General features: G+C 42.8%; 1 protein-coding gene across 5 annotated transcripts in view; it reads right to left on the reverse strand.

Moving 5' to 3' along the window:
* The window catches only part of MRTFA (myocardin related transcription factor A), a 216,482-nt gene extending 205,915 nt beyond the window's left edge, over positions 1–10,567 (reverse strand). For 2 of the 5 annotated variants that reach the window (XM_045465930.1, XM_045465929.1), the window contains exons 1-2: positions 10,272–10,365; positions 9,699–9,988 (exon numbers count right to left, since the gene is read on the reverse strand). In XM_045465930.1, coding sequence (XP_045321886.1) covers positions 9,699–9,866 — 168 coding nt within the window. In that variant the 5' untranslated portion in view covers positions 9,867–9,988; positions 10,272–10,365. Of the gene's footprint in view, positions 1–9,698; positions 9,989–10,271 lie in introns of those variants that run through there. The other 3 variants (XM_045465933.1, XM_045465936.1, XM_045465934.1) reach the window with 3 other exon arrangements.
* Positions 10,568–10,902: the final 335 nt, after the last annotated feature.

The following is a 10,902-nucleotide window of genomic DNA, read 5'->3' on the forward strand; positions in this document are numbered from 1 at the left end:
TTGGAATAGGAATGTCTATGTCTGTCCCATCACTGTATTTTGAGAACATATAACTTGTTTTCTTGTTTCACAGGGCCACAGATGGAAAGTGTTTTGCCCCAAGATGGATCATACCCAGAGTCTCACCTATACCTAATCTAGAGGATGTATATGATGAGATTTTGTACTTTTAAGCTAATGTTATGTAGATGAGATCTTAACTTGAGTTGATGTTGCAGTGGGTTAAGACTGTTGGGAATGTTGGAATGGGGTGAATGTACTTTGCATGCGGGACAGATGTGAATCTTTGGGGGCCAAAGAACAGACTGGTAGACTGAAAAATGGCACCCTAAAGATACCCACATTTTCGGGGCACCTGGGCGGCTCAGTTGGTTAAGCGTCCGACTCTTGATTTCGGCTCAGGTCATGATCTCATGTTTCAAGAGATGGAGCCCCACAGTGGGCTCTGCGTGGACAGCGAGAAACCTGCTTGGGATTCACTCTCTCCCTCTCTCTCTCTGCCCCTCCTCCACTCCCCCACTCTCAAAATAAAAAAATAAATGAACTTAAAAAAAAAGACACCCACATTTTCTACATCCTAGACCCTGGAACTTGTGATTGTTACCTTAAAAGGCCAATAATGGGGCACCTGGGTGGCTCAGTCGGTTAAGCGGCTGACTTCAGCTCAGGTCATGATCTCGCAGTCTGTGAGTTCGAGCCCCACGTCGGGCTCTGTGCTGACAGCTCAGAGCCTGGAGCCTGTTTCAGATTCTGTGTCTCCCTCTCTCTGACCCTCCCCAGTTCATGCTCTGTGTCTCTCTGTCTCAAAAATCAGTAAAATGTTTAAAAAAAAAAAAAAAGGCCAATAATAACAATAACAATAATAATAATAATAAAGGTGGGGGAATCTTTGCAGATGTGATTAAGGATCTTGAGATGGGGAGATTATCCTGGATTATCTGAGTGAGCCCTAAATGCAATCACATGTCTTTATAAAAGGGAGGCAGAGAGATTTGACAGAGAGGTGAAAGAGATGTGCACAGAGATCTGAAGATGCTGCCGTTGAAGACTGAAGCGATCCTGCCACAAACCAAGCAATGCCAGCAGCCACCTGAAACCAGAAGAGGCAAGGAACTTACTCTCCCCCGAAGCTTCCAAAAGGAGTGCAGCCCTGCTGCTGACACCGTGATTTTGACCCAGTGAAACTGATTTCACACATCTGGCTTTCAGGACTATAAGAGAATAAATATAGGCTGTTTTAAGTCACCAAGTTGGTGGTAATTTGTTACAGTAGCTAGCCACAGGAACCTAATCAGTTGGGTTGGACAAGGATAATTATGATGGAGGCGGTGAGAAATGATCAGATACAGATATATTTACAAAAGAGAGCTAACAGGATTCGCTGATGGACTGGATATGAAGTGGGAAAGAAAGAGAAGATGACATCAAGGTTCTTGCCTGAATTACTATAAGAATTTCTAGAGCAAGGATCCTCAAAACTTAACCTGCGTGAGTCTCTACTTCTTCTAGCCACTTCTTTGTTTTGTTTTGAAAAAGTGTAGTAGGTTTTCCTACTGTTTGGAGATAGTAGTGATGAGTTTGGAGTTGAATGCACCTGTTTTCAATTCTGGCTCTACTGTTCACTGGCTGTGTGATCTTGGACAAGGGAATTAATCTTTCCAAATCTCTAGTACATTTTACTAAGTACGTTTTACTAAGCTAAGGACAACCCACTGGTTCATCAACATACAAGCCAGGGGTGGCCTCACCAAAAACTGTTTTGGTAGAATCTGGGGCTGGACATCAGATTAGAAAAGGTTAGAAATCCCAGAGTACTATGATTTTAAAATATTATAACTTACTTTGAATATTGTTATGCTCTCTTTCTGGCTGTTATTCATCTGTTCATTATTGCCTTCCCCTTTACCTAGCTCCAGTCATTAATGGACCAAGAATCGAGTAAAAAGCTGAGTAATTCTCAAGTGTAAGTTCAGGACACTGTCATTAAGACAAGGAAGGACAGGGTAAGGAGAAGGGGTGAGTCACTTTCATTCATTCAACAAGTATTTATTGAGCATCTATTATATGCCACGCCAAGCACTACACTGAATGCTGGGAAAATAGCAATGAAGAGACACACATGGCCCCTGTCCTCACAAAGCTTATGAGAAGAAAAACATAAACAATTACACAATTATTTTGCTGCAATTGTAGCTACTGCTACAAAAGAAAAATTCTGGGTGTTAGGAAAATTAACATGCATAGAATGCCTACTATGTGCTAAATGCTTTACATGTAACTTATTTACCTCTCACAGCCATCCTATGAGGAAATAGAAATTTGGAAAGATTAATCCCCTTGTCCAAGATCGCACAGCTAGTGAACAGTAGAGCCAGAATTGAAAACAGGTGCATTCAACTCCAAACTCATCACTACTATCTCCAAACAGTAGGAAAACCTACTACACTTTTTCAAAACAAAACAAAGAAGTGACTAGAAGAAGTAGAGACTCACGCAGGTTAAGTTTTGAGGATCCTTGCTCTAGAAAGAGCTTTCTAAGTTCATGTGATGAAGGTGAATTTTGGAAGGTATTCAAAAATCCCTTAACACTCTCCAAATAGAACAAAAGGTTACACTATAATTAACTCAGTTTTATTTAGGCACCCAACAGGTTATTAAACATGTTGAAAATAAAATGTCATGAATACTTTATCCAAATTGTACAGGTCATGCCCAGTTTTATACAAATTGTTTCTGCAGGCTCACCTTCAGAATCAGCTTTCAGGTAAAAGTGAAAGGGGGAAAAAATTAAATTGAAATGAAATGAAATGAAATGCGATCATGCTACAGAGTGACTGCTTTAGGAAATGACTAAATAGCTGTTTCACTCAATGTATACAATGTATACAAAGATTCATGACAGATATTACACAAATGAGCAATAACCACCCCATGATGTTCTACTGCGTAAAGGAAAGCTTCAAATTTATTTAATTTCAAATTAAATCACTAACCTATGATCTCATTGTATTCTTGGTGGCTCCCTATTCCCATCATTCCAGGACTGACTCCCAGATCCTCCCTTGCAAAAAAAACAAACAAAAAAATCTAAACAGAAAAGAAATATCAACAAGAATGTGAAATGATCCACTGAATCTACAAAATATAGAATTTAAAATAGCACCACATCTTTGCCTCCCATGCCCCCTTAGGGCATTAACCTGGAATATTAGAATTAAAGAGTGAAAGGCTTCTGAATGAAAGCTTTAGTTCAACTGATTTTCCATAAAAAGTGATTATCACACGTATCAGAGATATAAAAGAACATTGTCCTTACCCTTCATTTCTAAATTGTTTTGAAAGCCGAGATAACATATACAAGGCAAATTTTAAAAGACTACTTTAGAGGCACCTGGGTGGCTCGGTCAGTTGGTCAGTTGAGCAGCCAACTCTTGATTTCAGCTCAGGTCATGATCTCATGGTCGTGAGATCAAGCCCCATGTCAAGCTTCGAGCTACATGTGGAGCCTGCTTAAGATTCTCTCTCTCTCTCTCTCTCTCTCTCTCTCTCTCTCTCTCTCTCTCTGCCACTCTGCCTAGCTCGCCTGCTCTCAAAAAAAAAAAAATAAAAAAAAAATAAAAATAAAAATAAAAAGACTACTTTAAAGACATACATCCCATAGAGGCACCTGACTGGCTCAGTTGGTAGAGCGTGCAACTCTTTATCTTGGGGTTGTGAGTTCGAGCCCCACAATGGGCAAAGAATTTACTTAATAAAATAAATAAATAAAAATAATCTTACCCCCCAAAATACATCCATCATGTAACAAAATATAAAGTCAACAATAAAGCCAGTTTCACCATGAAACCAATAACACCAGTCTCATACCAAAATGCAACATGGTGTGTTCTAAAATATGAGGAGAGGACAACTTTCCAAGTTCCTGTAAATTTTGTGGTAGTGGAAATATGTACAGATTAACCACGATTAAGGGACTTTGGCATCACTTATGCCATTTACAGTTACAAAGATAACTGAAACACTGACAAAATATGTTTAAAATTTGGACACTATAGTATGCCCTTATTTAGTATTTATTGAGCAATTTAGGATGTGAAATCACTAGTATAGCTTTCTATTTCAGGAATGGCAACAAGATACATATAAGGAATACTGCAAAGAATACTTTGAATGCTACAACACCTTGATTGCTACCATAAAGAATTCTCAGTATACTAACATTTTCACAAACTATGCAAGTGAACAGGAACAGACATTTACTACAGGCAAAGTTAGGCACTTCATACACATTATCGTAGGGAGCTAGCACTTTTAACTCAAAGACAGAACTGGGGGGACGCCTAGCTGGCTCAGCCAGTACAGCATGTGACTCTTGATCTCAGGGTCGAGAGTTCAAGCCTCACACTGGGCGTGGAGCCTACTTAAAAAAAAAAAAAAAAAAAGATCTTGGTTCAAACCCTGATTGCTATCTTCCTAAATTAGTGAATCTCTCCAAGCTTCTCTTTCTTCATCTACAAAATGGTGCCACTACTTACTTTACAGAGCTGGTGTGAGAATTAATGAGGTGGCACAACAATGATGCCACTATGACTCCGTAATCCTTATTAACAACCTCATGTTGTGAGTAAGAATCATTAACCCCATTTTACAGATGAAAAAACTAGTCACAAGAAAGTTAAGTAGTAAGCCTATGGTTACAAAGCTGATAATTGTCAGTACCCAGCTCTGTTCATGCCCTTAAACTTGACATGTTACTTCACTAGTTATTTTGCTCTCTGATACTCTGATACTTTAAATTTTGATACCAGAACAAACGGTTTTCAAAAAAATCAAAATCCCTCATAATTCCCAGTTACAATTTTAGAGGTCAAAGACCTGTAAGTAGCCCACCTATAAGAGGATACATCCCAGATTTCAAATTGAGCCATCCAAATTACTTGTAACTAACACTCACTTAAGGAATGATTTCTAAAAGCATATGAATGAGAGTGACTAGGGAAGCAAATGAACCAGATACACCACAAAACTAAAAATATGGTATCTGAAGAAAAGAAATTTTCACAATGCTCAGTCTTGCAAAGATTCTGCAGATCTTCTGTTACGACTATGTGAGCCGGCCTTAAACACGGGGTGAAGAACTGGCCCAGGCTCAGCCACGAGATTCTTGTGGAACCTCAAACCACTTAATTTCTCAGTGCCTCTGTTCAACTAAACAATGAGAGTTGGACTGGAGTCTCTGAACCGCAGAACTAAAGGCCACTTAGGCAATTAGCTCCACCCAAGGCACCCTGGCAGATCACCCAATTCCTGCTTTAGCACCTACAGAGACACGGAGTTCGATGAGCTCCCCTCTTTCGAAGAAGTGATACAGTATTAAGAATCTCTGCAGGTTCTTCTGCGACCCAGTCACAAAAGTGCTCACTCTGCTATTATCATGGGTCCTGGTTCCACTTCTAAGCTCTTTTTAAGCATATGCACCTCTAAGTACTGCTTCTGACTAAACCCACTCTGCAGATAGAAGGCCCAGTAATTCAAAGACCGATAATGAGAATACAAGTTACCCCTAACAGGCAAACTGTGCACCTCCTGAGGTACCTCCAGAGGTACTGTTGTAACTGTTGTAACTCTAATTGTGAAATAAAAACTATGTAAACATAAGTACTTGAACTGGAAAATCTGACGCTGAGCAGCAATGACTGACATTCCAATGCTTCTATCTGAACATTCACATCATTCTACACTCATTCATCTCTGACTCCAACCTCATTCATCCATGGTCAGTTCTATGCTACTGCCTAAAATTAACGATGATGATGATGATGATGGTGGTGCATGAAAAGCTGTGCCAAGGACTTGGCATATGTTTAACTTGTTTAATCTTTATAGTAGCCATATAAAGCAGCCACCATCATCACCCTCATTTTATAGTTAGTGAGTTACCTAAGAAGACTTCGTAAGAGTATTACAGTCACACACCCAAGGTCACACCACCAGCAAGTGGTAGAGGCAGGATTGCAACCCAGGAAGTCTGGCTCCAGCATCTATGCCACGAGACTGTGCTGTCTATCTATGCTTGTCTATCAATCTGACAAGTTACTTTCTCTTCAATATCAGAAAAATTACCCCACCCTCAATTTACACACAGAGATTAAGTGTTTGTCCTTAGTGCCGGCCTAGACTCCTTACATTTCATATGGCCCTAATTCAGTGTCCACTTCCACATATTAGCCTACCATGTTGAAGGCACACAGTGAGCACCCAATTAAGATTTCTGAAAATCTGTTACAAGAATTAAATCTTTCCCTCCTCTGAATCCTTGCCTCCCCTCCCCCAGCACTTTGTACCTTCTTCCAACACTTTTTCTGTTCTATGAGGTAGCCAGCCGCCAAGATGGCCCCTAAAGATCTTTACCTCCTGGTATTCATGTCCACGTGTCATCCCTTCCCACAATGTGTGACCAAAAGAAAACGGGAGAAATGACAGTATGTGACTTCTAAAGCTAGGGCATAAAAGACAGTGCAATTAAAAAAATAAAAAATAAAATAAAAAATAAATAAATAAAAGACAGTGCAGCTTAGTCTCCTGATTGCTTGCTCTGGGGGAAGCCAGATGCCATGCCATGAGGGCATTCAAGTAGCTCTGTGGAGAGGCCCACAGGGAGAAGAACTGAGATCTCCCACCAACAGCCTACACCAACTTGTCAGCAATCTGAGTAGCCACCTTAGAAGAGGACCCACCAGCTTCAGTCAAGCCTTCAGATGACTATAACCCCAGACGACCTATTAATGCAATCTCCTGAAAAGACCCTGAGCCTGAACCACTCCCCAAGCTGCTCCCAAATTCCTGACTCAAAGAAACTATGAGAAAGAACGTTTATTGTTAAACACTAACTTTGGGGGTAAGACATTACACAATAGATACCTAACATACCTAGTCTCTAAAACTATAATTTCCTTAAGAGCAGACACTGTTTCCCTGATTCTCAAAACTCATTAAGGCCATAGAAATAAACAGTGCCTATGGGGTGCTGGGGTGGCCCAGTCAGTTTAGTGTCCGACTTTTGATTTTCAGCTCAGGTCATGATCCCAGGGTCGTGGGATCAAGCCCCATGTCCGGCTCCATGCTGAACATGGAGTCTGCTTAACATTCTATCTCTCCCTCTACACCTCTCCCTAGAGAGAGCGGTGCGCTCTCTCTAAAAATAAAGAAATAAAGAAATAAACACTGCCTATATTTGAATTGTGTCAGTGGGTCATTCCCTTTGTTCAATGTTCCTTTTCTTCCAAAGTATAACCGTTTATAAACTACCTATATGTCTATACCACTTCATCGGTAATCTATCAATGTCCTCCTTCTTCTTTCAAAGACCTTCTGAAATATAACCTCCTGACCAAAGTTTTTTCTCAACAGATGAAAATGTTCCTATGTCAATTTTAACTATCAACCCTAGCATTTACATAAACACACTATAAATATATATTTGTCTACATTCATCTTTTATTCAACAAATATTAACTGAGCATCTACTATGTCCCAAGAATTGCTCCTGAAGCTGAGAATAAAAGATACAAATTGCCTTTGTGGAGCTTATAGTCAATAGTAGTCTCTCTCAACATAACAATCTATGTTAATATGACTTCAAAATTCTAACTTCCCCTTTCATAAAAATTATTCAAAACTATTTTACCTTTCATTGTCTATTTAATTGGCCACTCATCTGCACATCCTTTTCTTTATACACTTAAATATGTAAGCTACAGTCTCAAGAAAAGTCCATACCTGGTTAACAGCTTTGTTAAGTGCCCCATACAGAATCTGTAGGTCATGTCTTCCACTGAATGTTTCCATGAACCACACTTTTTAGCAAATGCCATCACACTTATAAACATAAAATAACTACCATTTGATAGCTTTTGTTAAACAAGTTTTAGAAACTTTAAATCAAATAAGAACATTTATTTTACAGAAAGTAATTTGTAATTGATGTAGTAAAATAACATATATAGCTGGAACTTTCTCATCTCACTTATATTTATCTCTACAGAGTGTGAAAAGGGAAAGAGCATACATACTTTTAAGAAAGAAATTCAAGTCCAGGCTCTGTCACTAACCGTGTAACCTCAGACAAACTATTTAACTAACTGAGCCTCAGTTTTCCTATCTTAAAGTGGAGGTAAAATCTACTTCATAGGGTTGCTGTGAGAAGTGAGTGATAACATTAAAAGCCTAGCATTATTAATGTCTATTACATAGTGAGCATCAAGAAATGTCGCTTTCCTTCCCCTTCCCTACGGCTTATACTAGGCTATACCAGTCAGAAGATTCATCAGGAAATCTTTCCAAGCTCAGCTACTTGGAATGATCTTCCTCTCCTTCATCTGGTGAGTTGAGATTCAGCCCAAATGCCATCTTCTCTTTGAGGTCCAAAAGAGAAGCTCTCTTGACCCTCCTATACATGTAGTCTGGAGTTTATTTCAATGTGTTACGACTGTCACTTTCTGCCTCTCACACTAGACTGTGAGCTCCTATGACCAGGGACCATATGTCACTTATCTCGATTATGTTGGCTTTTAGAAAAACACCTGGCCCGTTACAGACAAGGAACAAGTTTACTGAATAAGTGAATGAATGAATGAATGAATGAAGTCATTACTTAAGTAGTACCCAAAATTAGTACTGAGTGATTCCAAACTTTCTGGTTTTGCCCTTTATGGGCTGGGATGCTGTTTCATACTTCTTTTAAATGCCTTCCTCATAGCACTCAGCAGAGTACTTAAGGAGGTGGAAAGTCTGCAGTAAATACTTTTGGATTACGGGATACATATTATTCTTCCATCTCATGATTTTACTCTAAATAAAAAACTTATCCAAAGAGATGTGACTTTTGGAAGCCTTTCTAAACAGGGTCTCTTCTTAACCGTTACTGGCAAAGACGTGAAGCAGTGCCAGAACGGACTACAGTCAGTGTTTTTTCGCATGTGTCTTCGAAAAAAGCAATAATGGTTTGCCTCTAGTTTAGTTTCACTAAGAAACTATCGTAAAGCCCTTTGATTCACTATGAAAAATGGAAACGACGTTAGGCAAAACTTCATTAAATCACTTTCAGCCAAGGGTTCCCCACCCTGTAGTCATGGGGCTCTGTGCCAGCTGGCTGTACCACCTCACTCCTGGGAGGTGGCTGCTTTTCAACAGTACAGCGGCTTAAGTGAAATCTGGAGTTTTGGGGGGTCCTCTCACGTAAAACACGTGAATTTAACTTTTATTGAAAATAACGATTACGTTACAGGCTTTGACATCAGGTAGAAAAGATCCTGAAAAGATCTCAAAAGCTGGCAACCTGCACACTTCGGACTTCTCATGGATTTTAAAGTATGTAAAAACACATGAAGCTGGGTGTAATTTCATTATTACATTTAAGTGACATCTTTCACGTTCCTGTATACACCTACCTCATGCCAAATACAGCTGGTAAAGAGTCAAGTGTCTGCCAAACTAGCTTTTCGTTATGCTCCATAATAGCAAGAAAAAAGATAAATCCTGACAAAGCCAAGCTGGGCTGGTGCTTCAACACAAACTGATCCACCAGTCGTTCTCAATTTACAACGACCCCATGTAATAGGTATTATGCCCCTTTTCCTAATGAGGAAACTGAAGCCCGAGATTGCACAGCTAGGAAACGGCAGGTTTGAGAATCTGACCTGAAAGCGCCAGCGCCAGCCCCAGCCACGACAGAGTATCAATGCGTTCTTCCGGCACCGGCCAGGGTGGGAGGTGTAATCAAAGCGTCCTGCCAGACACTTTCTTAGAGGGTAAAGTTCTTGGCCGTCAGGTTTCAAATCCACCAGGGCCCTTACACCTGGCGGCATTCAGGTTGCTGACACAGGCATCAACAAATCCAGGTAAGCCTCCCTGGCCTGGGAATCCTGGGGCCGCACATGGATCCCGAGGGTCTGCACAGATCCCGGGGAAAGCGTGCGACAGAGGGTCCCTGCAGTCAAAACACACCCGGGGTGCAGCAGGTGCCGGACCCCCGGACCCCCGACCCGCGCTGCCCGGCCAGGCGCTTCACAGGTGCACGGCCCCGCCCCGCCCGCCTTGGCTAGACGACCCTGGCCCGGAGGGGAGAGGCGAGGGGACCAGCGGCGGGTTGGGGGCCGGGCTGCGAGGCCCGCCCAGGCCAACCCCGAGGGCGCGCGGCGGGGTCGCCAGGAGAAAGGATGCTCGGGGCGGGGCTGGTGGGGGAGGGGTCCCCTGCCCGGACTCTCACTCACCGCCTCGCGCTCCTCCCAGCCCGGGCTCGGCGGCGGTCCCCCTCCGGCTCCCACCGCGCTCTTCCCCTCCCGAGGCTCAACGTCTAGCCAGGGCGCACGGAGCTGGGGAGAAGTCTGCGCGAGCGGAGGGCTGTGGCGAGCGGAGCCGAAGGGGTGAGGAGGATGGAACGGTCGCTCTCGCAGCCGCCTCGGACACCACAGACACGGCCGCCGCCGGCTCTTCTCAGCCACGGAAGCTGCGGGCCCTCCCACCACACCCGCCTCCCGCCTCCCGCCTCCCACACTGCCTGCTGGAAAAGTGACAGCTGTGCTGGCCAATCAGAGGCCTTGTGGAGGCTGGGACCAGGGGACTAAAGGGAGGGCGGGAAGGGAGGGGTATGAAGGAGGTGAGGACGGCGGCGGGACTTCCTGTGACTGACGGCCAGGCGTAGCCAATGGGAAACGAGAAGATGACCTCATCGCCAAGGGAAGTCTGGAACTGGCCGAGCTGCGGCGAGGAGGTGGGAGGAGGTCGGCGACGAGCCGGAGGCGGGGCGCTGGGGCCTTAAAGAGGCCGAAGCCCATTGGCCACTCTGTCGAGAGAAGGGCGGCGGATCGGCTGGAGCTCGCCAAGTTGCCGAGGGGTCAATGC

Source organism: Leopardus geoffroyi, chromosome B4 (genome assembly GCF_018350155.1).
Source record: "Leopardus geoffroyi isolate Oge1 chromosome B4, O.geoffroyi_Oge1_pat1.0, whole genome shotgun sequence".
NCBI classification, from domain to species: Eukaryota; Metazoa; Chordata; class Mammalia; order Carnivora; family Felidae; genus Leopardus; species Leopardus geoffroyi.